Source organism: Telopea speciosissima, chromosome 4 (assembly GCF_018873765.1).
Source record: "Telopea speciosissima isolate NSW1024214 ecotype Mountain lineage chromosome 4, Tspe_v1, whole genome shotgun sequence".
In the NCBI taxonomy this organism is placed as follows: Eukaryota; Viridiplantae; Streptophyta; class Magnoliopsida; order Proteales; family Proteaceae; genus Telopea; species Telopea speciosissima.
In genome coordinates, this window is record NC_057919.1 from 52,255,828 (window position 1) to 52,283,517 (window position 27,690).

The 27,690-nt window shown below is 42.8% G+C and overlaps 1 protein-coding gene across 1 annotated transcript; it reads right to left on the reverse strand.

Moving 5' to 3' along the window:
* Window positions 1–271: 271 nt before the first annotated feature.
* Window positions 272–27,690, reverse strand: LOC122659393 (pirin-like protein). Its single transcript, XM_043854505.1, has 9 exons — window positions 27,436–27,690; window positions 27,161–27,210; window positions 27,029–27,067; window positions 26,889–26,917; window positions 26,730–26,792; window positions 26,524–26,627; window positions 25,928–26,411; window positions 1,320–1,325; window positions 272–310 (listed from the first exon to the last, which is right to left on the reverse strand). The coding sequence occupies exons 1-9, from the start codon at window positions 27,552–27,554 to the stop codon at window positions 272–274; spliced, it is 933 nt and encodes a 310-aa protein (XP_043710440.1). The 5' UTR covers window positions 27,555–27,690.

Below are 27,690 nucleotides of genomic sequence, written 5' to 3' on the forward strand. Positions count from 1 at the left end.
TCAAGATTCTTTTTGTCATTTGTAAATGATTCTAAGGTTTTAGACAAAATTTTCTTTTCTTCTTCCAAGTTTTCTACTTGAGAGGATAAAATCATGATTTGGTCTTTAAGAAAATCAATCTCTTTTAAGAGATGTCTCTTGGTGGTTACCAATTTTATGCTATTTTGACAAAGTTCCTCAAAGGCTTCTTCTAATTCTAAATTATTTTTAGGAAATGGAGGTGTGGGAGTTACCTCAACTTGGTCTTCCTCATCTTCAAGAGCCATGAGAACTAAATTAGTTTGCTCTGTTTCTTGAAATTTCTCATCTTCTTCCTCTTCATCACTTTAATCGAATGTTTGTTCGACTTTGTATGCCTTTTTATATTTCTTCAATTTTGGACAATCTCCTTTGAAGTACCATGATTTTCTACATTCAAAACAAACAATATCTTTTGAAGAAGAATCAATATTTTCTTTAGAAATATTCTTACCTTTTTGGTCCTTAGAGAATCTCCTCTTGTTGAATGAGGTTTTGCTCTTGTTCTTCAGAAACCTTGAAAACTTCTTTGAGAGATATGCAATCTCATCATCAAAGAATTCTTCTTCATCGTCACTTATTTTATAGTATGATTTGAAAGCCACAATCTTCTTCTTTGAATCTTTTGGTTCATCTTCTTTGGCATCTTGCTTGAATTCCCTTTCATGAGTTTGAAAAGATCCCAATAACTCATCAAGACTTAATTTCTTTATATCCTTTGACTCCTTGATGGCCGTTGATTTGGGTCTCCATTTCTTAGAAAGGGATCTCAAGATCTTTCTCACATTTTTTCCATTCGTATAGACTTTACCTAAGCCTTTCAACTTATTGATAATGTTAGTAACTCTAGTAAACATAGCATAAATATCTTCATCATTTTTCATTTTGAACAGTTCATATTCATTCACTAACATATCAATTTTGGATTGTTTGACTTCAGTGGTTCCTTCATAAGTAACAACAAGTTTATCAAACATTTTCTTGGCAGAATCATACATGCAAGTTCTATTATATTCTTTTTCTCCTGTTGACTTTGTCCTCTGTCGGACATAGTAATGGCTTACAAGTATTGAATCTTTGGGTTTTGGATAGAATAACGGTGTCGTGAGGTTTTGGGAGCTGGATTGTCATTTCTCAGACAAAATGGCTACGCCATAGGGGATTTCGGAGGATCGAGCGAAAATGGGTCGAACAATCGGGTTCGGGTCACCGGACTTTAGACTAGGGAATAAGGCTCGAAGGCTCGGAACTGGGATGGGGGAAGGCCCTGAAACAAAGGAAATGGAAAAAAGATCGAAAGCTAGGCTCTGGAGGGATTCCCCTCTCCCAAAAACTTGGATGATGCATATGACGGGGAGAGAGTCTATTTATAAGCAAAATGGGCCCCGTAACGCCGCCAGACGTGTCAGGGCCGCACGGAACCCACGGCACCGCATGGTAGTACCACGGAGTGGGTGCACAATTCTACGGTGTCACGCGGCAGGGCTGCGAGTGTGCCGCCACGTCAGGCTGTAGTGTTGCGCGTGCGGAGCTACCATGCGCATGGTGCTACCATGGGCATGGTGCACGCTTTGTAGAGGTCATGAATATTCACGGTGTTTTTGCTCTTGCGGCAATGGGGGGCGGGTTTCTAGGGACATCATCAGCCATTTGCATCTGATTGTCGTCATTATCGGGGGGCGACAAAATTCAGCATCTACATTAGGTTAGTTACATTCAAGAAAAAAAAAACAAAGGCAATTAAAACAGGCTTACCAAGGCCAATGTTTGGAAAGCCCTTTGGACTAGTTTCACGTCATCCGGCTCCCAAGTTTGCACTGCATCTCTGTCCAGACGACCCTTCAAAAGGAGCTCCTCGATCACCTTGAAAAACTCAAGCATTGACTCATTAATGCGAACCTCCTATGCGGGAAGACTCATCTAGGGGATGCTTGCTGGAGGTAACCACAAGCTTCCCGTACTTGTCCTCCTGCTGAACCCCATGAGTATAAAGGGGGCCTCCTCAAGTCGGCAAGCTCAAAGAAGATATTTTCTTTGAAAAAGTGGGTCTAGAACCCCCAAGAACATGAGCAATAGGGCCACCAGAAGGAGAGGAAGAGAGAGATTGAGTCTTTCGGAATCAAATTCTGAGGCCATACTGTGAATACGTCCAAGGATACCCTTACCCAGTTTTTTATTTGAAGATAACTCGCTAGAACCAACCATCATGAAGTGCAAGACAAAGAGCAAAGAGAGACTTACTGGTTGAGTGGAAAAGAACGAGGGAAATAGACTTGGATACTTTAACCAAGATCTACTGAAACCAAGAAAACGACTTGACGACCTTCGAAAGAAGAAAAACCCAAAAACTTAAAGAAGATGGAGAAGACAAAGCGTAGAAATGAAATGGTACACAAACCTCATTATATAACATGCTCAACGGTCTAGATGCACCCACATCTGAAGCTCATATGCAAAGAACTCTGGATTTCACAGAAACAAAGCAAAGTGTCGACAACCCTTCGACTCCCTGAGAAGAAGTGGAAGCGTGCGGAGGTGACAGGTGCAAAAAATAAGAGTCCCTCAAATTTGAAATGCTTTAACGACTTGCGCTGGAAGCTTTGCAGATTCCCAAAACAACTGTCATTCCACAAACTCCATACTTATGACCTAACAAAGTATCCAGAGCAGATCAAACAAAACTTGTGAAGTTACTCCCGCAGCTCATATCAAAGTTAAGGGAGTGGGGGGCCAGTGATACATGTAAAATGAACCGACCACTCAGGATGTGACACATGGACAACAAAGATCCCAGATTGTATGGATGAGCTAGACCTAAACGCCATGTCAGGGCTCCCCATGCAAAGACCTCCAAATCAAACACTTACCATCTATATCCTACTCAGAATAGGAAACCAGCATTGTTGAGGAAAGGACCTCACATACTCCTTCATATCATGGTTTTGATGATAACAAATAAACCAAATGTGTATTAACTCTTGTTCTAGATGCATAAGAAGCCCTTTACAAGAGCATGGCAACAAGTGAGGGAGAGCACCTAATCTCAAGATTTTATACACAAGCACTTCAATGATTCATGGAAGAAAATACTCAAGCAAAGCTATGGAGACCAAGACTTGAAGTACTTTTGAAGCGTTGGAATTGTATTAAAATTGTAAAGATGTATTAAGGTCTAAATTAATGTATCACACACACACACGCATGCATACATAAAGAAAGACCTTAGGAGGTTAAAAATGACCCAAATCCATGTGCCTATGCCAATTGGAATCATCCCAAATCAGTCCTTCCAAGGACTTGTAGTAATTCAGTAAAACTGTTGATTCGGTATACTGGATCTAAAAACGGCATACTGAATCTTATAAATCCCAGAGATACAAGTCACAGAGAGTAAACGGAATGCTCTGGATCTGGATCTGGTATACCGGATCAAAATATCATTACAAACCAATGATCCAGCATACCGAATCCAATAATGACCATTGGGATTTGACCGTTGAGTCAAAGGCTATATTTTAAGTAATTTGATGATTCGGTATACTGGATTGGGAAACAGCATACTGGATTAGCTTTGTCTTTTGAATCCGATCTTAAGACAGATCATTAATTAAATTGAACTGCCTAGCCTATAAATAGGCACCTGTTTAAGCTCAAATTAATACCAATCACCATCATTAAGAGACTTTACTAAAAGTTCTAAGTGCTATGGCCTCAAGTGAGCATTCATTGATTATAAGCATCTATTCATCACAAGCTCACACACTTAAGCTCCTCTACCACATCTAGCTTCAGGCTTCAAGGGTGGAAGGTAGCGTATACTCCTACTAAGGTTGAGGTAACCCTTTACTTAGTAGTTTTTACTTTATGTTATATCTGAGCCACGGTCGATGGACTAGGATGAAGTCCCACAGACTCCATTCGTCTCCATCTCCTCTGCGTAATCTCGACTACAATCCTTTAAAGTGTCATATGAATTCCTATCAGAGGAAACCTTCCTAATCTAAATAGGTGGAGATGCCAAGGACAGTGAAAAAGAAGATGTTGAGTCACATTCTGAAGATGAGTTCTTCGTTAAATCTACAACAAGGACTGTAGGATGGGTATACAACATTGGAGTAGACGACGATGAAACAAACCTGACCAGTCTCATCCAAGTTATCTATCAAGGAGGTGGTAAAGGAGGAAGCAGTGATGAAGAAGAAGGATCCCCAGCAGATCCAAGGAAAATCTGGTTTGTCAAAAGGAAAGACCAAGACAAGTAGAACATGAGCATTTTCTATCAAAGGCAAGACATCCTTGAGATAACGTCCATGACTCACGACATCTTATATAAAGCTACCTTTAACTTTCCAAACATGGGATGCGGTCACTTGGCAGAATAATGTGAGAGGATAGAATCACCGGTGGAAAAAAAATTTCTCCAGAGGACGTTGCACGAGCTAAGGAACATGGCCTGGTTAAATTATGCCCTAGCAAAGGACTTATTTGGGAAACTCCCTCAAGATCCCATGTTGTATTCAGATAACTAGCCGTATTCTGGACCCCCAAGGATGGGGGAGGAACGGGAAACCTAGGTTGGTAATATCAACACTGGAGATCCGTACTTAGATCCAACAGAAGGAATCCACTCTATTGATAGCAGTAGAGAAGAAGAGGGTAATTCAAGTGATGAAGCATCCGATGAAAATTCAAATGAGGAAATGTCTAGTGAAAATCTGAACGACGAAGTAATGAATGAAGACACTGGAATTGAAGTATCTAGTGAAGTCTCTAAAATGGAGATAGAGCCTCCTACCAACAAGTATGCGGAGATCTGTGGACTAGGAGCTTGGTACCTCTCATTCAAAGCAAGGAGAATCCTTGAAATGGTTGAAAAGATTCACCAATGCTTTTTGAAATAGCCCCTTCAGATAGAAGGTATCAAGAAGAATTGCAGCAACAACACCTGGCAAATGGAAAATGGCCATTACCTTGAGTCATGAGAGAATTGGAAGACTCAGTCACCCTAGTGTTCACTTGGATTTGTGCGAAAGCCACCCGACATCTCCAGATCAAGGAAGTAAGGAGTATTATGGGTGGATGCAAGCACATAGTTGATTCTTCCTCAACAAGATCAATGTGAATGAGCAAGTAAGAGACCCCATGAAGAATATCCACCCAATGATCTCTAGTGAGGAAGAAGAAGATTTTTCTGAAGGTTCTGGTTCAGAAGGTGGACTCGGAACTGAACATTATGGGTCCCTATCTGAAGCAATAGAATTTTAAAAACTGGCAAGAAAAACCTTTGAGATGATCCAGCAAATGGTACCTACTGATCCACTGCATCCAGAACATTATCAGCTTCTCAAACAGCTTGATGAAAGATAATAAGCTTTGTCTAGGATCCTACGAAGAGTCAAAAATGCAATTACTGTCTTGAAAATGGAGAAAGCAATCCTTGACTCCTAGCGAAAGAATTCTATGGTAACCACTCTTGTGATAACAAAAAGTGATCTGGAAGATGAAGAGCTACGTCCAGTAGTCCTCATCATCAAGGGGAGGAAGAGGCTGAAGCACCATCTGAGCAATGGACCACTGAAGAATGACCCGTTCCCCTAAGTAGACTTGCTACTAGTCAGGCCCTCAAACAAAATTCTCCTCTGAGTAAGTGCAAAGACATAGGCATACTCATCCTCGTCAGCCTCCTCGCCCGCATGCTCCTCATCATAAGGCTGCCATTTGATCTAAAAAATATTGTGAAGAAGGGATGGTCAAAATAACACATAAGCAATAAATGGCAAGAAAGGGGAGGACATTAACAACTTAATAGTCAAGACGTTAAGCTGAAGGCACACCTGCTTCTCTATAAGGGTAACAATCCTCCCTAACTCCCATCATGTTGTTCTCGGTATATAAAGAGCTTCTACATTTGGTGAGGTAGGAGCCTGGATCCCCAGTACCTCGTAGCACCACACTTGTCAGGAAGGGTAACATGAGAAAGTGTTATACAATATATATATAAAATAAAAAATAAAAAAAAAAGACGTGTTTAAGAAAAACCATGAAGAAAAAAATGTGCTTTAAAAAAGAATCATGATAAAAATTGTGTGAATCACAATCATGGAAAATGTTTGAGTGACTCCCAGACTGTCTCTACCTAGGTTTTTGGTGATGCCATCACAAGTGTGCACTAACCATTTGTGAAGAACATGTGTTGTGCAATACAAAAATGAAGGATATCTGGTAAGCATCTATGATGATAAGCATTTGCATAGAATTAATTGTTTCATCTCTTTATTAAAAAAAAAATTCCTTTTGCATAGGACTGTTTTTATTGTTGTACTTTAGATTATGTCTTTGCCACCGTAGTACCCACACACTACTTGACTTCTCATGGTACACATATCAGATTGCATTTCAATTTTCATCATGGTTTTGCATGCATAAGATTGCATTAACATATGTATCGTTCAGTGCTTTGATTATAACAATTGTATGTTGTCTAAACTTTGATTTTTGGTGTACTCGCATGCAACTTATTCATTTAATCATCATTGAACTCGTGTACAACCTAATCTCATATCATTTGGTTCCTACCACACTCACGTTATGGCTGGACCAAACCTCTAATCTCTTCTATACTCGCGTGCAATCTGATTATCCGATCACTGCTGAATTCGTGAATGATTTGATCTTTTAGTCATACATGGTCCTATTGTTATGAATAACTGTACACTTTTTAATGAATTCCGCACTCTCATGCAATTTGATCCTTCTAAACCCCACTATACTCACGTATAGCTAGATCACTCGTTGTTTGATCTCCGCTATGCTAATGTATAGCTCGATCTCCCCTTGTCTGATCTATGCTACACCTGTGTATAGCTTGATCTCCCATCACCCGATCTCCCATTGTCTGATCTATGCTATACCCACGTATAGCTCGATTTCTCATTGTTTGATTTATGCCATACTTGTGTATAGCTCGATCTCCCATTGTTTGATCTATGCCATACTCATGTATAGCTCGATCTCCTGTTGTCTGGTCAATGCTATACCCGCATAGAGCTTGATCTCCCGTTGTCTGGTCTATGCTATACCCATGTATAGCTCGATCTCCCATTGTTTGATCAAGGCTATACTCGCGTATAGCTTGATCTCCTATTGCTTGATTTATGCCATACTTGGTCACCCGTTGTCATCCCGATCTCTGCTATACTCGTGTATAGGCCGATCACCTGTTGTCATTCTAATCTTCGCATATAACCCGATAACCCGTTGTCTTATGATCTTTGCTTTTAGTAAGATCACCTGTTGTCATCCGATCTTTGTCATTGGCTTGATTGCCCTTTGTCGTCTAATCTTCGCTTTCAGTAAGATCACCCGTTGTCTTCCGATCTTTGACATTAGCTTGATCGCCCATTGTCATACGATCTTTGCTTGAACACTCGTTGCCGTCCGATCTTTGAGATCACCCATTATCATCCAATTTTTGTTTGATTGCCAATTGCCATCAGATCTTTGTTTGATCGTCCATGTCATCCAATCTTTGCTGGATCACCTATTGCCGTCTAATCTTTGCTCGATCGCCCATTATCATCCGATATTTGCATGATCGCCCGTTGTCGTTCGATCTTCAAGATCACCCATTGTCATATGATCTTTGCTTGATCACCCATTGCCATCCTATCTTTGAGATCAGCCATTGTCATTTGATCTTTGCTTGATCACCCATTGCCATCTGATCTTTGAGATCACCCATTGTTGTCCAATCTCTACATGATCGCTCGTTGTCATCTGATCTTCGAGGTCGCCCTTCATCGTCGATCTTTGTAAAAGATCACCCGTTGTCCCATTGACTAAAATGCCTAAATTAATAGGTTTTTACTGAATCTTGATTTTCATTGGTTTTCAAATGGTTTACCAAGACATGGTTTTATCGCACTCTGCCACCTATGAGCAAAGTGGCGGCAATACATGCTCCTGGTGACAAAATCAGACGATCTTTTATCTTTGCCCTTCGGCTGTTGGCACAGGCCTCGGCCAAAGAGGAGCAAGCTGTAGACGCTGAATTTTGTTACCCCTGTGGCAATGACGATAATCAGATGTAAATGACTGCCGATGTCCCCAAAAACCCGTCCCCCATCGCCGTAATAGCAGAAATGCCATGAATGTTCATGACTCTGCAAAGCATGTGCCACTCGCTCAGAAGCTCTGCATGCGCCACTGCAGCATGACGTGGTGGCACACACGCGGCCTCACCGTGCGGCATCGCAGAATCGCGTGGCCCAGCCGTACAGTGTCACAGAATCGCGCAGCACTGCCATACGGCCCTGACACGCACGATGGCATTGCGGGGCCCATTTTTGCCTATAAATAGACCCCTCCCCCTCATTTACACCATCCAAGTTTTTGGGAGAGGGGAATCCCTCCAGAGTTCAGTTTTTGGCCTTTTTTGCATTCGCTTTATTTCGGGGCCTTCCCCCATCCCGATTCCGAGCCTTCAAGCGTTGTTCCCTTGTCTAAAGTCCGATGATCTGAACCTGATTTTTTGACCCATTTTTGTCCGATCCACAAAAATCCCCTATGGCGTAGCCATTCTGTCCAAGAATCGGGAATCCAGGTCCTAAAACCTCGCGACGTCGTTATTTTGTCCAAGACTCAAAGATTCAACACTTGTAAGTCGTTACTCTGTCTGACAGAGGACAAAGTCAGTCATTTGCCTCCACCTGAGCCGAGGGACGTCTTTCGCATTGCATTTTCCATAGTTGCATTGGTTTAAAGTGTACAGGTATACATTTCTACAATTAACCTTTAATTTTGGAACAATGTAGACTCTCAAGTATTCCATTGTATTGTACATAGTAGTTAGTATAACATAGTTTAATCTATTTAAACAGTTTGTGCATCAGTATTTAGCCATGTATGTGGGTATTGGACATTCATAAAGGGAAAACATTCAAAAACAAACATCTAGTAGAAAGATCGATTTACCTGGGCGAGGTGGGTGCCTAACAGCTTCCTACTCTCGTAACCTGACCACTTGCCCCAAATCTATGACCAGACCAAACGAAATCTCGTAGCCTTTCACAGGCCTGCACCAATTGGGTCCTAGGCCCTAATCCTAGGTGCTGACTCCATTTCATATGATTACATCACCCCCATCCCTTGATAAATTGACAACGAGAGGCCTTCCTTCTCCCTCTCTCCAATCGAGTAGTATACCCTACGCGTTGCGGTGCGGCGGGAACGGATCCTCACACCTAATACTTGCTTTCTCAATTCATTGTTCATACTGCCGAGGTCTTCGACTAGTTTGAGCATACCTCGTGCCCCTATCGTTCATTAGAGCTTGATAATAAAAGACTTCAATGGCAGTTAGAGGACGTGATGAAGTCCAAGGAGTCTAAGTTGGCCAAGCTGCGGAAGGCTGGGAATGAGCTGCTAATTGAGAACCATAAGCTCGAGACCGCATTGAAGCACTTGGATGAGCCCAAACATTATTTTGATGAGAGGGCGGCTAAGGCTAAGGACCGACTGAAGGCGTTAGAGGACAAGTTAGCTGAGGTTGAGGCTGAAACTGACAATGCCCTTGCTATTTCAAAGGTGGAGGCCAAGACCATAGATAAGAAGGAGGCTGCTTTGGCCCAAGTTATCGCAGATTATAAAGCTTCTCAAGACTTTGAGGAGGATATGTATGAAGCCAGCTTTAACACCTACACCTCGTCGTCTTGTTTGTCTGAGAAAAGGTGCCCGGTTTTAATTTTGATGGCCTAGGAGTGCCCATCGAGGAATCCATAGTCCCGTAATCTACTACCGAGAATAGGAAGGCTGTCGAGGTCCTACAGGTCATCGAATCTTTTGACGAGGATCCTATTAAGAGCTCTATGACTAGGCCCAAAACTATTAGCAGAGCCGGAGTCCAAGATCTTCCCCCAACCACAAATCTGCCCAATGTAATTCTTCCTGAATTAAAAATTAAATAATTTTATCCTTTCTCACTTTTTCTTATTTTCTTTCTTTTTGTTTTAGATGTTATCTTCTTCTTCTTCGCTCTGTAAATTGAAAGATCTCAAATGAAACTTGTATATTTTTTGCTGACTTTTCTCTTGTATTGTGTTTTCTTGTAGCTCAAATGTCCTTTGTTGAATCATGACTTTCCGCCTAGCTTAGGTTGTCATGCCTCTAAGTTCTTTGGGAGGTCTTTCTTATGAATCATAACTTCTTGCCTAGATTAGGTCGTCGCATCTTTAAGGTATTTTCTTTGGGGTCGCAACTTGCCTGAACTAGATGTTCCCCAGTACTGCGTTGGCTATTCCTGAGATCTATATTCGGAAGTTAAAGCCAGGTTTGACCACTTTGGACGACATTATAAATATTCACCGTACTTGGTTTGATGCTTTTATTAGGTCCTAATGGTGTCTTTCCAATGTCACGTCCATTCAAATTCGACCGTTAAGATGACACCACTTAACCCACTTTCTTGGGAACTAAGGAGTCCTCTCAGGAATGAATAGTTACTTGATCTCGTGCATCCACTTGGAATATATCTTAACCATTGACATCACTTTATAAGGGGTGTGCTTCCTCTGTCTTCTTGGCTAATTGCTGCTAAGCCTTCTTTGTTCTTCTTACGGGATCCTTTTACCCGGAGGTCATGGACCTTTGGCAAGACCTTTCTTCCCTCCTTCTAGACCCAACCATGCTTAGAGCTCATTGCCTTGACCATGCAGCCTTGATGTTGGAGTGGCCAAGACTCTGAGAGTTACCTCACCGTTGGTGCTAGTTTCAGGGGCATTTTTCGAGCAATGGTGTTATCATGTGGTTGTTCTTTGGACATGTCAGTTTGTTGTTCATAGATCATTCCAATGTCCTTCTCCCAAATGGCATTCTAGTTGTCAAGGTGATGCTTGCATTTTTTAGCCGCCTTCTGGGTCATGGAGAAGGACTAGATGAGTCCAGAGGTTGGCTCCTTTTCTTCTTGCGGCCATTCTTTTCAGCTTCAGGTGGAGTGGGATTCTTCCTCTGACCTAAGGGGGATACTGATGAGTTGTAGGATGCTCGTATGATTCTTAATCCTATATACCAAATCCTATGACTTGGGGTCTGGTCTTTGCTGCTCTTTTCCCCAACGATGGTCAGAGATGCCTCTCTTTTAGCTCTCCTTGTGGCGGTGATAGATTTTTGTAGCATAGTGGACCTCCTCGGGTATGTTGAGGTCTCTTCAGGAGAGAAAAAAATCCGTTATGGAGATCGTTCATCAACGAGCACTTTGCTGGTTGATTCATCCTGCTCCAAGGTACTGGACTACACCACCGTCACTCGCCACTCGCCAAGCCTCTATTGCGAGGAAGTTGATCTACAAAATCCGTTACGATGGTCATTTTAGGAGATGTTTTACCTTTATGTTTTTCATCTTCCTTCTATAATGATCTGCGGGGTTTACCCCATATTATAATGAAAATATTTGTTATTCCTGCCATGTGCTCGTATTTTATTTTTGCAAAGTTTTGTATATCTTTTTGTCAAGTTATCTCTACACGGGAAGGCTTACAAGGTGCCTCAATTTAGAGGGCTTATGAGGTGCCTCGACTTAGAGATCTTACGAGGTGCCTCAACTTAGAGGGCTTATGAGGCGCCTTGACTTAGAGGTCTTGTTAGGTGCCTGGACTTAGAGGTCTTATGAGATGCCTCGACTTAGGGGTCTTATAAGATGTGGTACCTCAACTTAGAGGTCTTATGAGTTGTGGTGCCTCTAGTAAGAGGTCTTGCGTATGCACATGACTTGACAAATTTTTGATAAAGAAATCTACAACTTTATCGATTCTTGTTGAAAAAATACAAGATGAATGAAAGCAAGTGAAAAGAACTTTAAGAAATAATCTAAAGAAATAATGTAAAAAACTAACCGTTCGTGGTGAGGCGAGTTAGAACTGGTCACTGGTAATACTTTTGCAGATTTTCCGAGTTCCATGCTCTATCAATCCTTCTCCCCCCCCCCCCCCCCCAAAAAAAAGTTTTCAGGTGATATGACCCAAGACGGATCTCTCTGGTAACTTTGTAGGGCCCTTCCAAATTGGGAGCAAGCATTCCTAAGTTAGTAGGGTCTGAGACTTCTAACCTTCTTAATACGAGGTCCCCCAGTAGGAGTATTTTTTCTCTAACTCGTGCATTGTAATATTTAGCGGTTCTTTACTGATAGTCCATCATCTGGAGCTGTGTTTGGTCTCATATTTCATCCAATAGGTCCAAATTAGCCCGCTATGCTTCTTTATTGAAATTTTCATCAAAGTATCAAACCCTGTTGGTCATCACCCTGATCTCCACAAGAACTACCGCCTCTGACCCATAGGTCAACATGAAGAGTGTGTCTACTGTAGTGTTCTTGTTGTTGTCCTGTATGCCCATAAGATGCTTTGGAGCTTTGATGCCCAGAGCCCTTTTGCCTTGTCTAACCTCTTTTTGATGCCTTGGAGAAGCATTCTGTTGGTGACCTTGGTTTTCCCATTGGCCTTAGGGTATCCCACAGAAGTCATCATGTGCTCTATCTCCAGCTCATCACAAAAAGCTTTGAACTTCGGATTTGCAAATTCCTTTCCATTATCTGGGACTAATACCTGAGGTACACCAAATATGAAAATTATCAAATGCCTGAAGAACTTCTCTGTTTACGCCTCTATGATTGTGGCCAGCGGTTCAACTTCCACCCACTTCATGAAATAATCGATTGCTATTTCATCAACCCGTGTACGTTAGAATTGGGAAATAATGCATTTTGAGCATTTAGACCCTTAGCCAAACGAACCGTAAGTCTCATTCTATTTAAACCAAACCCATTTTGGAATTCATTTCTTCCAGCCAAAATTGTTAGAAGAGGAGAAGGGGAAGAGGAAGAAGAGAAGGAACAAGAGAGAGAGAGATTTGGATCATCTCTTGCTGCCCAGATTTTTGAATTAAGGTAGGGATTCCCCATCTCTCACCCTCTCTTCCATCATAATATTGTTCTCTACATAGAAACCCTACTGAATCCATACCTTTACAAAATTTCCAGCTTGTGTAAGGAGAACCCTAGTTGAATTGGAGCAGCCATCTACCTAGCTCGGCCCGTGGTAAGCAATCTCCTAAACTAAGCTCTAATCTATTTCTTCAATCTCTTCCTAAGTCTGGAACTTAGTTCCAATTCTGATCTAAGCTAGGTTTTTATCAATCAATTGTCATGCATGTTAAATCTATACTTTGGGAACCCTAACCTTTCATGATGCCTCAATTATCACTCTAACTCCCACTTATGAATTCTTCCTAGACCTAAGGTTATGTGAAATTTTTTTTTAGGATGAGATTAAATCATCTAGCCTCATGCATGGTTGAATTGCTGAATTTGAAACCCAATTCATTCATGCATAATCAATCTAAACCCATTAACCTAAACCTAATGCTATTCTAGCCTAAATTCTAACCATTTCTCATCCTTCATGCAAATTTGAAGCATCTGAAACCATATCCAGCCATGCATGACTGAATTGGTGAAATTGAAACCCAAACCCCCATGGATGATCAATCCCATCTTCAATTTATCAAATCCTCATCCCATGGACCAAATTAGGTTACCAATTTCATAGCTTGAGTTGAGTAATCATCATCCTTGAAGTTATTTGGAAGAATCCAAGCCAAATCCCTTGGAACTCCATTCAAATTTCAAGCACTACTGAGTCTGGTCGATTAACTTTGGTTGATTTCCTATCAACCACTCTCATCAACCAGAGAATGCATTCTCAGGAAAAATAACAAATAGCTACTGACTCTCTCTGGTTGATGTAGATTAACCACTCCTATCAACCAGAGCTGCTGTCAGCCCTGTTTTGAATTTGAAACCTATTCTAGCCTAAACCTATGTACACCCTAGGACCCCTCCATCACTCAAATACAATTTAACTTACATAATTGGTTCAACCAACGTAGGATAGAACCACTTATACGACAATGTTTGTCAAGGAGCAACTCAGGAACCGATTCGATTGAACAACCAAGTTTTAAACAAGGTGAGTGGGATAAGCATTGTAATTTTTTGAGTGTTTCTTTTATTACATCTTGAATGTCATACATGCATGATTGATAAATTCCTTGTCATGTTATGCTTGTTTAATACCTTTAACATTATTGCTTGTTTGAAGAATTTACTTAATAAATTATTGTCTTTCATTTTGTATATGGAACTAGTTGAATGCATGTTGATGCTTGATAGTATAGATGTCGTAGCTGACTTGGAAATGAGGAGTATGGTGGCCCGTAGAATAGGATGCGGATAGCACCACTCAACTCATACGATGCCATATAGATAAACATGTGGTTAGGGATTGATACACCCGTATGCTACCAACGGAGGTTTAGGTATTGGATAATCATAGCTCTCTACTGTCTGAGGAGTTGTCATCTGCCTAGGGTAGGGTTGACTATGATTATCAGAGATTTGCCAATGAGTTGTGTGACACCATAACTTGTGTAATAATTGAGGTTTGCAATTACTGTGATGATAGAAGAAGCCGTGGTTGCTTACTCGAGTTGTTATAGTAGTAGCATCAACCTAGTGACTTAGATATTGATTTTAGGTGGATTAAAAATTAGAATTGAATCTCATGCATATATGATTCATATTTATTGCACTTGCTTGCATGGTTTATTTCATTCATTGGGCTCAATGGAGCTCACCCCTCAAGGAAACTCCTTTCTTAGATGATTTTGCAGGTATTGGTTTACTAATGGGTGATGAAGCTGTTGTTGGAACTGTAGATCTTCCTTATCTTGTTATTCTATGACGATCTTGTGGTTATTTTAATTTCCTTTCTTTCAGAAGTGTAATTATCAAGTTATTTTACTCTTTGAGCATAAATGGATATGTATATATTATAACACAGGTTGGATTTTTATTGTAAATGATATAATCCATCTTTTGGGTAGTTCAAGTCTTCCGTTGCACTCTGATATTCATTTATTATCTATTTACCCTTTTGTGTGGTTTGTGATGTATAAGTATTGCTTTTGGATCCTAGAGGATTGTTGGATATCGTAGGATATCTGAGTCACTAGCCGGATCCTCCTAGGGGGTGGATTTGGGGTGTGATATCTATACCCTTTGCCGGAGCCCAAATCAGAACCTCCAAGCCCTCCAAGATCCCCTGTAAAGGCTAGCCTTAACCCTGACCCCTTGGAACAAGCCTGACCAAGCACAGAACCTAACCCAAATAGCTCATTCCTTCCTTGTCGACATCGAAGTCCAGGTCGACACTCAAAGACCCCGAATCGACATCGACCCTACCTTCCATTGACATCGACATCTCTCAATTGACTGCCGAGCAGAGCTTTCTTGTCTAACTTACCTTGACATTCAGAATTTAAACATCGATAGTTGAGCCATTTCCCTTGATGTCGAGTGTTGTTCATCGACAGCCACTCGATGTCAACCTTACCCCTCCTCGATGTCAACTTGACCTAGACACTGTCGAATCTGTGCAAATCCGAGGAGTCAAAACTTGTCATGTTTAACTCCGATTTCGATTCCTTTCGCGACCAAGCCCAATTTTGGCTACTTGGATGCGTATATTGGAACAGGTCAATAAACACAAGAAAGGGAAGACACTAATTAAATACTCTAGCCTTTTGACTTCAGACCATAGTTAGTAAGTTGGGAATGGCAAAAAAAAGGGGGGGGGTATAGATACATACAGGTATTAAATGGACTAGATAATAATAATATTTTTTAAAAAATCTAGCACAATAAAATTGGTACTCCAATGAAACAGTAATTGTTTAATGTTCTTTGCACTGGGGGCGCATGATCCGCCCAGACACATGGGGGTGTGCAAAATGACCGCCTTGCCCCTGAATGGATGAAATGACCGCCAAGTCCAACCCCATGTGTCTGGGAGCAGCCTGTACCCCCGTGTGCTCTCGGGCAGAGAACATCACCCTTATATATAGGAGAGAAGTCCTTTATGGGGGACAAGGGGTCACACTGAAACAAAGTGGGGGCGAAATGACCGTCCTACCCCATGGAAGAAGAAAAGACCACCCCCAAGATGCCAGTGCATGTGGCCCGTATGCTCCCCACAGAGAATGCTCTGCCATTTATAAGGAGAACAGAAAAATCAGAACATCATTATCCGATGCAGTTAAACAAAGACATCATTGTCGTCATCTCAAACAGTGGGAAGTATAGATTACTAGAACATCATCGTCACGACTCTCACGAAGCTGAGTGAATAAACAAAAAAAAAAAAAGGGTAAATTATCGATCACCCCCTGGTTTTCAATCGAAACTCAGATCACCCCTTGGTTTTTGAAAAAACTCAAATCACTCCCTAATTTAGACCCCCAAAATGACAAATTAATCCCTAACGTTAGTTTTATGCTGTTAAGTGATGATGTCAACCAATTAAATAAATTTAAATTTCTAAACTACCCTTGACAATGTATAGTTACTATTTTACCCTTGAAATCTAAAAACCCCAAAACACAATTGAGGTTTTCTTCCTCTCGTCTTCTTCATCTCCCCATCGTCGCAACGTTGCCGTCACGCCACCATCTTCCCCCACCCCCACCTACAACCCCCTTCCTCTCCCTCTCTCGGGTTGTTGTCGCATTGTTCCAGGGAAGTACCTGACTATTGATCCCAACAGCCTTGTGGTAATGATTGCTGCTTGCGAGAAGCAGAAGTCCATTTACATTTTGAATAGGGATACTGTTGCGAGGCTGACCATTTTTTCACCTTTAGAAGCCCATAAGTCTCACACTATTGTGTATTCCATTTGCGGTGTTGATTGCGGTTTTGATAACCCCATTTTTGCTGCGATTAGAACCCCCAAATCCTTAAATGGATAATGGAAAAATAAAAATTAGGAGAGATGGGCAGCTAAGTGTTTGTTTGTCAAGGGTTGGTGATACGAGAACCTCCCCATCAAGTTTCTGATGCTTTAATCTTTCATAAAGATGAAATAGATGAGGTTTAATGAAATTTTTAAGTCTCTTTATATAAGTGATGTAACAACAGAAGAAGAGAGTTGAAGAATTGCAAGCTGCTGCATAAGTGGAAACCCTAGAATGGTTATAGGTTATTTCTTTGATTATTTTCTCTATTTGGGTTTTCGTTTTCCCTCCTTTCATTCTCCGCTACTGGATCTTTCTTATTCTCCCCTCTTGAGCATGCCAGGTTATCTATTTGAGTATAATCTGTTTCTTTCCCTTGAATCAATTTGTATGTTTCGGCATAACAAATCATTAATAGCTTATACTTTCTTTAGAGTGCATGTCATAGTTGGGGACTGGTTTCCATAATATCAGATGGTGACTTCTTAGATTCTGCGTGTGGCAGCCCTCAAATCATCAATTCTCTCTTGATTTGTTATGCCGAAACATACAAATTTTATTCTTGGTTCACAAAATCGATGAGGCTAGTTCAGAGAGAAAGGGTCAAAAACAAAATACAAGAAAATTTTCCTCTACAGAAACAATCAATCACCATTTTACTGCTACGGATTGCTATTTAATTCTTCTGAAGATGGCTGCAGCAAGTGCTGCCGTGAAAGTGGGATCTTTGGATAAAGAAGAATCCATATGTTCAAGAAGAGAGATCGTTTTCCTTAGAATATTCCAGGAGTTTTTGCCTTCTGGGAATTTGGGTTCAAGGGTGGTCGGGTGAACCGGCGGTAATGGTGGGTGACGGTGGTGGTGGTGGTGGTGGCTGCGACGGTTGTGGTTGTAGGTGGTGATTTGGGATATAATTAAAAATATCAAAATTGGTATCTTAAATATAATTTAAAACTTTGGGTATCTAAAGTGCATTTTCTACAAACATTGGGTACCTCAAATGTCATTTTTTTTTTAACCCCAAACTTATTTGGGACCAGGACAGCCCCTAGAATTTTATTAATAATCAATAAAAGACTAAGAGCATACACGGGGGGGACATTCCACCTTCCCCAAACCCACGGAGCTGCCCACATAGGGCCTCTCCACAACACAACCGACAAGAGATAGGGAGACTACCCTATTTTCTGATGACCGGAAGACCCTCCTTGTCCTCACGGAGAATAACCTGAAACACACTTGTGGGCAAGTCATCCTGTTGAAAGGTGACAGAAGACCCAGAATCGTAGGCCAAGTTAGCTAACCAATCCGCCACTCTATTACTTTCCCGATAGGCAAACGAGACACAGGACCGGGTTGACGAAACCAGAGTCAAGATCTCATGGAACCAGTACCAGCCTTTCCAAAGGCTGCAACGCCCCTGACACACCATCCTGGCCGTAGAGGCAGAATCCACATTAACTGTTACGTCCATGAACCCAAGTTCACGACACAGCATAAGACCATCTCTCAAGGCTCGTAGCTCGACAATCGAGTTTGTGCAAGCCCCATAGTGGTTCAAGAAAGCAGCTAGGACCACCCCATCCGGATCCCTTATGACCCCTCCACCACCTCCCAAGCCCGGATTGCCCCTACAAGCGCCATCTACATTGAGTTTAACCAAAGCAAAAGGCGGGCACCAATAAACTGCCACGGGGCGTTTCAACCTGGGGGCCGCAGGCACTAGCCCAAAGCATTGTAGAATAAGATCCTCTCTCAGAGACCTTGACCGGCCAATTTTGGGGGGGGATGTGCATATCTTTCACCCAGGCTTTAATGGCTGCTATGATGGAGCTCGATGTGCACCTGCTCTCACCATGCCTTCTATTATTTCTCTCTTTCCATAGCTCCCAAACCACCAAGGACGGTAGAACACCTGTGATGTAAGCGCTAAGGAAACTGAAGCGTGCCAAGCTCAGCCACTGCCCTATGCGTCCTCTGACATTCTGAGAAGGAGCAGAATGGATGTCAAAAATCCGCTTAAAGTAATCCCACACCTTGGCTGCCGTACCCCCATAAAGCAGGCAATGGTCAATCGTTTCGCAACGAGGATTTCCACAACAATTACATTTTGAGGCCAAGGGTATTCCAACTGACATTAGCGCCTCGTCCATAGGGACCCTGCCGTTTAGAAGTTGCCATGAGAAGAAGGCAATTTTCATCGGAACAGAAGAGTTCCATACCCACTTCGCATAAGACACCGTAGGCGAGACACTCCGAATCTCATTCCACGCATACTTGGTGGTAAAGCGCTCATCACTCGAGGGGGACCATGCCAGGACATCATCCCTATTAGTAAGTGCAAAACCCCCCATCATAATGCTTTCCTTGATGGCAGGAGAGTCAATGAGGTCAAAGATTTCCTGTTTCCAGGTACCGTCCTCCCCCAGAGCATCTTTCACACTCAACCCCGTGTCCACCAGAAGGCCGTTATCCACATAATCTATCAGAGGCCCAGCTTCCGTCCAATTATCAAGCAAAAAAGAAACCCTGCCAGTACCAATCAGCCACCGTGCTCTCTCTAAAAGGAAACCCTTGTAGGCCAATGTGTTATGCCAAGACTTTGAACCTGTCCCATATGATCCAGCCAGAGCAACATGGATGTTCTTGAAGAACTTGGCCCTGAAAAACTCACTCCATAGAGAATGGTTCGTAAGCACTCTCCAAAGGCCCTTAAGCCTGAGCGAGACACCAACATCCTCCAGTAGTCTGATTCCAAGCCCCCCTTCCTTGAGCGGCCTACAGACCTTTCTCCAACAAACCCAGTGCCTGCGCTTTCCCCACTCTGAGCTGCCCCACAAAAAATCTGCAAAGATGCTATACAACCTCCACAGCACTGCCTTGGGTGGGTCCAGTGTAGTGAGTACATGGATGGGGATAGAAGCTAGGACATGCTTTAGGAGCATAACCCGTCCCCCAGAAGACAAGAGCCTGCCCATCCAACGTGCCACTCTATTCCTTTTCATTTTCCACCAAGCTGTCAAAGAAGCAAATTTTGAGCCTTCCAGAGTGGAGAGGGGCCCCCAAGTAGGTGATTGGCAGAGACCTCCTTGGGAACCCAGTTACCACCCCAACCATGTGAGCCCTAGCCAAAGAGACCTTGTCCCCCAAAACGAAGCAGCTTTTCTACCTATTTACTAGCTACCCCAAAAATCCTTCGTATTTGTTAATAAACCCCATGACCTGTTTGAGAGAGCTCTTCAAACCCCTGGTGAAGATTATGGTGTCATCAGCAAACAGACAGTGCGAAATGCCAAGCCACCCTCTCGGGAGCCTATAATAAGAACCATGTCCCTCCTCAAATAAGTTTCTGATGCCTCTGCTGAGCACCTCCTCTGCCAAAATAAAGAGGGTTGGGGATAAAGGATCCCCCTGCCTTACCCCCTGGAAGACTTGAAAAACCTTGACATGCTGCCACCCATGACTATTGAGAACCAACAATTCTCTATGGTCTTCCTAATCAATGCAATCCATGTGTCACAAAACCCAAGTCTAGAGAGAACACGCTAGAGGAGCTCCCATTCCAGTCGGTCATAGGCCTTTGCCATATCGAGTTTGAGGATGACATTGTCCCCTCGAGTCCTCCTATTCAAGTCCTGAGCCATTTCCTGCACAATGGATATGTTGTCGTGGATAGACCTACCCTGCACAAAAGCACCCTGCTCCTCCGCCACTAATGACAGGAGAAGCCCTGCCAGCCTGGAAACAAATATTTTGGCAATAATCTTGTAGGAAAAGTTGCAAAGACTAATGGGGCGAAAATCAGCCATTACCTCAGGGTTGTCCTTCTTGGGAATAAGAACCAAGTTGGCTGAAGTGAAGCTCCTAGGGAGGGCTCCCCCCCTGAAAAAATCCACAACCGCTGCCCAGACATCCTGGCCCACCACCTCCCAATAAGCTGTGAAGAAGTACCCTGAGAAACCGTCTGGACCCGGTGCACTATTGCTCGATAAAGAGAAGACTGCCCCCTTTACCTCCTCTAGAGATGGGGGCAACAAAAGAGCATTGTTATCCGCCTCCGACACAGTCCTGGGAATCATCGCCAATAAATCATCATCAACTTGGCATCCCTGGGAAGAGAAGATCTCGAAAAAGTGTCTCACTGCCTTTGCCTACACCCCCTCAGAATCAGTAATCCACATACCATCCCCCCCTTTTATTTTATTCACACAAGCCTGCTTTCTCCTGATATTGACCATGGAGTGAAAAAACTTCGTCTTGCGATCCCCTTCCTTCAACCAGGTTACCCTGGATTTCTGTCTCCAATAAATTTCCTCCTGAAGGAGCACACCCCGCAAAGCCTCCTTTGCCTCCCCAAGGGCTGCCCTGGCCTCATCACTGGCACCCATATCAACCACTGCCTCCGCCCTGCACACCGAGTCTTCTGCATCCCTAACCTTCTGGTGCACATTGCCAAAAACCTCCTTGTTCCATTTGCGGAGAGCACTGCGAAGACCCTTGAGTTTCATGTACAAAACAAACAAGGGCAAGCCAACTACCGGTTTAACCCACTCCCCTTGCACAAAATCCTGAAAACCTGGATGAAGCAACCACATTTGCTGAAATTTAACAGTAGAGCCCACCCGATTGGCCACAGCTGTGAAAGATAGCCAAATAGGAGCATGCTCAAAGCACGTCCTGCTAAGGTGAGCGACCTCCCACTTAGGAAAAGCCCTAACCCATTCAGCATTGACCAAGAAACGATCAAGTCTGGCAAGCACCCTTCCTGCACCTACCTGGTTATTCGACCAAGTAAAAACATTTCCAATATAACCTGCATCGATAAGCCCCAAGCAGCTCACAAATAGCCCAAACTCCTCTATCGATGTCGAGCATGTTGGCCTGCCTCCTGCTTTCTCGGACAGGGAAACCACTGCATTAAAGTCCCCACCCACCGCCCAAGGGAGAAAATTATCCCTCGAAAAAAGCTTCAGCGTCTCCCACATCTCCCTCCGCTCCATCACTGTGCATAACCCATGGACGAAGGTGGAGATGAACGTAACCCCACTGGCATCCACACACTCCAGAGAAACAAACTGGGGGTGCTCCTCAACCACACGAACCTGAACCGTGGCCTTCCAGAAAACCCAAATTCTATCAGACGTGTGCAGCGATTCCATCCCAATCCGGCGTATAATCTGCCTCGCCTTGGGCTCAGCCATGGCAACAATATCAACTCTATGCAGACATATCAAAGCTTTCAGGTGCCTAGAAGTAGGCTTATTTCCTATGCCCCGCGCATTCCAGAAAAGATAACTCATCTGGCACCCTGGGGGGAAGAGTTCAATGATCTCATGGATCTTGTGACACGTTGGGAAGGGGCCTGAACCGCTAACCGTCCTCCCCTGGCCTTCCTAATTTTGTTTCTCTTATACACACAGGTAGCGCTGAGGCACACAGTCCGAGGGGGCAGCCGTCTCCCAGTGCAGACACCTGTAGCCACTGTCTCCATGTTGTCCTCACCATTCCTTTAGAAGGACCTGCGGATCCTGTCTGTAATGGTAGCGTGAAAGCGCCTGAAACTCTCCAGCACTGCCTCTCAATTTGGCACAGCCTGGGCAACCTACTTTGACACATGGCCATCATCCCTTGCCCTTATGGGCCCCTCAAAGTCTTCAAAAAAAGGCATAGAAAAATCTCCAACTGACTACACACAATCCTTCTCTGTAATAAGGCAAACAGCATCACCAATGCCATTGTCCCCACAAGGAACTACCACCATACTGCCAGTTGCAGTCTCGCCCACCGCTGGAATTTCACCCTCTTCCATCACTAGTGCTGCCCCCTCGGCAGAGGACACTTCCAGTGAGCCAGTAGCCTCAGTTCGAGCAACGTCTCCCTGCAGGCCATTCACAACTAGTGATTTGCCACCATTTCCATCGCAGTCGCACTGCGTATCCTCTTATACCAACTGAGGGCCCATGCCCTGGTGCTCCACAGTCTTCCAGCTCCCCACTTGTCTTCTCCGCCTCCTTGGGATTGCCTGAACATTTTTCCCAGGCGCCTTGCCACCGCTGTTGGAGGGGCCCTCTCCCCTTGGAATGAATCCCTCATTGTTTCTGGCTCCAACAACACCCTGTTCCACCGCGGCAGGGGTAGTGCCCTGAACTGCCTGAATTCCGGTTGCCCTCGACCCCTCAACATTGATCCCCTGTAATGCCTTTCTACAAGCCTCTGTCGAATGGCCTACCTTGGAGCAGGCAACACAATAGGGAGGAATCTTGTCGTAGACGACCTTCTGGTAGAACCCCTATGCCCCAAAACCAATCCAGATTTTCAAAGGAAGCGTCGTTTGCAGGTCGACTTCAATGCAGAACCTTGCCTCGATTGTGCGAGTGTAGTTTGCCGTGGCTCCATCGACTTTTAAGAAGAGCCCTATAGTTCCAGTGATGGACACCAGAAAATTGCCCTGATAGAGATTGAGTGGCAGTCCCGGCAAAGAGACCTAGACGGGAGCCAAAGGAGACTCCCAACCAGACACAAATTCTGAAGTCCACTTCATGAATCTCAGACGATAGCCCTGGATGTAGGTATGTGCTTTCAGCCAAGCAGTAACGTAGTCTACCGTGTTCGAGAATCATAGGAGGACGTGTCGCGGGTCCAGGGAGGAGACGACAACATCCCCTTTCAAGGAAAAAACCTTCTGCAGATGCTCCTGAAGTGCGAACAGAGATGGCCTACCGTGGCTGCACTTCGCGATTAACGCTGCCGAGAAAGCCCTCCCCGATAGAGCAACCTCCTCTTTAGAGAAGAAAACTGTTGAAGCTCCAAAATATGAAGTAGGCTTCTTCACCTCGATCGCGACAGTGTGGGTTGCCAATGACCTGGACACTGCAGCAGCGAAGGAATAAGCCTGGGCTCCACCAGCGACAACTCCTGTAGAGGGATCAGGGGGTGCTTCTCCCTAGGAGGGGGAGAAGCCATGACCTAACCCACATGAACGAGAAATCTTATCGTGCGCCACCAGAGCCTAGTTCAAGGGGATCCCTCAAATGTCATTGTTTATCTTATTTTGGTTGAGATTAAATATGCCATTTCACTTTTTGGTTTGATTTTAGTTAACACCGTTACTTTAGAGGGGGACAGATGAGTTTTTTCAAAAACCAAGGGGTGATCTGAGTTTTGATTGAAAACCAGGGGGTGATCGGTAATTTACCCAAAAAAAATGGGGGAGGGGGGGGGGACAGAGTTGGTGAAGACTTTCACGGAGAGGAAAGTGGAGTTCTTGTGGGCAGAGGTAGAGCCGTGAGGTGGTGGAGACTTTCAGATCACAGAGGAAAGTGGTGTACTTGCGGGGGGGGGGGGGGAGGGATGGGGATGGGTGAGGGTTGAATTTCAGATCGCTGGGGTGAGTTTTGACGGTTGCGGGTTGAAGAAGAGGGCCGCAGGGAGTGACATTTGTTGTGCTTTAAATAAGAGTACTGCCTTATTATTGATCAAATTAAGGTCTATAACTGTAGTTTGGAAGATAAAACTGTTTACTTTCATATAAAACCCATAAATAGCATGTTAAAGTGTCACATTGTTGATGATGAATCTCTGCTTAAAATTGAAGGAGCTCTAAAAACTTAGGATTCCAAAACGAATCGACAACCAATTAAGAAACCAAATCTAAGCTCAAAGAAGAAAAAGAGAAGAACATATGAGTGTAGCCAATACACAAACTTAGTAAAGGTCAAGCATTTGATGGATGGTCAGTAATCCATCCAGCATGGTATGAATATGTGAAATTCAGTACATTCCTTACAATATTGGATTTGACCTCTCCATCCACTTATTTTGTATTTCATTTGCCACTAAATCATTTCTTACAAGTGAATGTGTTTGGTTATAATTGTGTCTGTTTACAGGTCAAGTTTGTCCATGTGAAGAGAAAGTAAGGGCACTCCAGTCATGTGGCTGGAGGCTTCTAAGTGACTGAGTCAATGATCCAAAGAGGCCTTGGAATAAAAAAAAAATGTGAGGATTTAGATATTCCAAGGAATTCTTTAAGCTGATTCATGAAAAGTAGACATTCAAGAGAAGCTGGAGAACTGGAGAAGTCACTAAAATCTCAAGAAATCACATTATTTCATACAACACCAGACAATAACATGAAAGGTGGGACAAATTGCACTGAAAATTGATCAAGCAAACTGCAAGTCCCACACGCAAGGAGCTCTACAAACAAAGGATTCCAAAACTAATTTGACAACCAAATAAGAAACCCAATCTTAGCCCAATAAAGGAAAACCTGAGGAATCGGAATGACTCGATGGGCAGCTAAGCATATTCAGGGGTTTACTCACATTGAAACCTATCCCTTTTGGATTCAAATCGAATCAAAATGTAAAAGAGAATTGAACCTGGTACCTGCTCATAGAGCCAAGCTTCCGAGCTTTCAAGTAGAGAAAGAGAACTAAAGCTGGAACTTCGAGCAGAGACAGAGAAGAATTCAGCATGCAAGATTGAGAGTCTCTCACCGTCGGATTTTGATTTTATTTCAGTTGAATTTTTTTACATGTAAATGTATTTCCCAAGCAACCACACCCCCAAAAATGGAAACCAAACTAAGCCTAAAAAAAGATGAAACACTGCTCCTAAAACCAAGAAAGCCAAAGCCAATACCTGATGCTCTTCAGGGAGCAGTGAAAGTTACAATGGGAAATGGAACACAACATGAATTCAACAATGATATTATTTTCATTACTGTTTAGACAGTAATCTAGTACTCTAGTAGCCTTTGAGATGATCCATTTGAGTTTACTCATGAGGAACTTTTCTTTTAAAAGAACACAATATAAATAGTTTCTACTACATGGTACATACCAAAAAAAACAAAAAACAAACAATACAAAACAAAAAGAATGCTGATAATTACTACTATCATTGAACTTGTAGAAGAATTTTCTAATGACTAAAACTGAATTTTTGTTGGATAGAAAGATATAGAAGCAGCCCTTTATTTCCTACTTTTCAATTGTATAGGCAGGAGCACAAATTTAGAACCTATTGACATGGTTCACTCTTTTTTTTTTTTTTAATTGGAGACTGATTGAGAACTCCAATCCCTAGCCTTTTCAAAGCCATTCTTGTGGAAACGATAGTCCTCAAAGGCCTTGTGGATCTCAGCTTGTGTGTTCATCACAAAGGGTCCATACTGAGCAACGGGTTCATTCAGAGGCTGCCCTCCAATCAAAGCATATCTGAATTGTTGGCTTGACTTATTCCATACACACAGCCCATCACCTGAACCCAAAACCAAGAGCTGGTGAGCATGTTGTGGTGAGGTGTCCAAGGATCCAAACACACCCTCTCCTTCAATCACATACACAAAGGCATTCCATGACTCAGGTATGCTTTGCTGCCACTCAGCTCCAGGTTTCAGGGTGAAATCAAGATACATTGCTGGTGTCCTGGTGAATACTGGAGACTTAACACCCATGCATTCTCCTGCAATAATTCTGACCTCAACCCCATCTTTCTCTGCTATCTTGATGTCTTCCCTAAGCAAGTCTTGGTATTTTGGCTCAATCCTGTGAATTTTATTGATTGAATTTGGTTTCAGAGATTGAATGTGGATCAACTATAGTACCAATAAGAAACAGACAGAAAATTTACATTAGTTAATGAGGATCCTTTACTTACATTTTGTCTTTAGATGACAAATTGATCCAAAGCTGCAAACCCCTGTTGACCCCTTCACCAACAGGCATCTCTGAATGCACTATACCCCTACCAGCAGTCATCCACTGAAAAACAGAAAATGATATAAGAATGAAGAATCACACACATAAATCAAATAATTTTAATTTTGGGGAGAGCTCTGATTGGTAATTAATCAAAATTGATACCTGTACGTCACCAGTTCTGATTGTTCCCTTATTTCCTCCAAAATCTTGATGAGTGAAAGCTCCCTGCAATCCAAAAACCACCACAATTGAGTTACTCACAAATCAAAATCCACACAAACAGATTTTCAAAAAACATAATTGGGAACCAAGAAATCATACCTCCAACATGTATGTGACAGTCTCAAAACCTGAAAGAACAGGAACTAAATTAGTAATTGAAGATGAAGAATAGAGAACAAATGTATTAAGCAATCGAAACAATAGAACAATGGACACCAATTGTGTGGAGATTCTTAAACCTCTATGAGGATGATCAGGGAATCCAGCAGGAACAGTAACTGCAAAACCATCCAGACGAATAAATTTATGAGATTCTGTATATTCCGATAGAAACTAAAAACATAGCTAAACCAAAGAAGAAGAAAACCTACCAACAAACTCATCCAACATGAGGAATGGATCCAAACGCCTCAATTCCATACTGAAGTCAAAAAACCCATAGAAACGATTAGCGTTCAAAAAATGATAAAATTATCAAATTAAGACCATGGGCACCCACCAAACCCTAAAAGGTTTTCAGAAAAAGGAAAGGGAAGAAAACAGAACCCAGAATCTGACATACATAATTCATGAATCAAAGAAGCAGAGAAAAACTGATAAAACAGTGAAATTATAAGACAGAAGGGAGAAGGGGGAAAAAAAACACCTTCCAATGCTTCTTCTAACAATAGCTCCATCACCATCATTTTGAGTATTGGGAATGACCCTCTGGATAATCAATCTGGGTTTGCTAAGAACAGACGATTGATCACCATTAGAAGACATGTTCTTGATCTTTGGGGAAGAAAGACTAGAAGATTATAATAGCCCACCAAACAAAGCAGAAAAGAACGAATTACGCTAAACTTGACTGAGGATAGCCTCAACAGACACCGCTTATTTATAGATTTCAATTTCACGT

What these genes read in the sequence shown, in the direction of transcription:
- LOC122659393 (XM_043854505.1), bottom strand. Translation starts at nt 27,554, where the DNA reads ATGTCTTCTAATGGTGATCAATCGTCTGTTCTTAGCAAACCCAGATTG. An exon ending in CCCTGATCATCCTCATAGAG is followed by an intron (nt 26,918 to 27,028) that starts GTTTAAGAATCT and finishes CTGTTCTTTCAG; the next exon opens with GTTTTGAGACTGTCACATAC. An exon ending in TCAGAACTGGTGACGTACAG is followed by an intron (nt 26,628 to 26,729) that starts GTATCAATTTTG and finishes TCTGTTTTTCAG; the next exon opens with TGGATGACTGCTGGTAGGGG.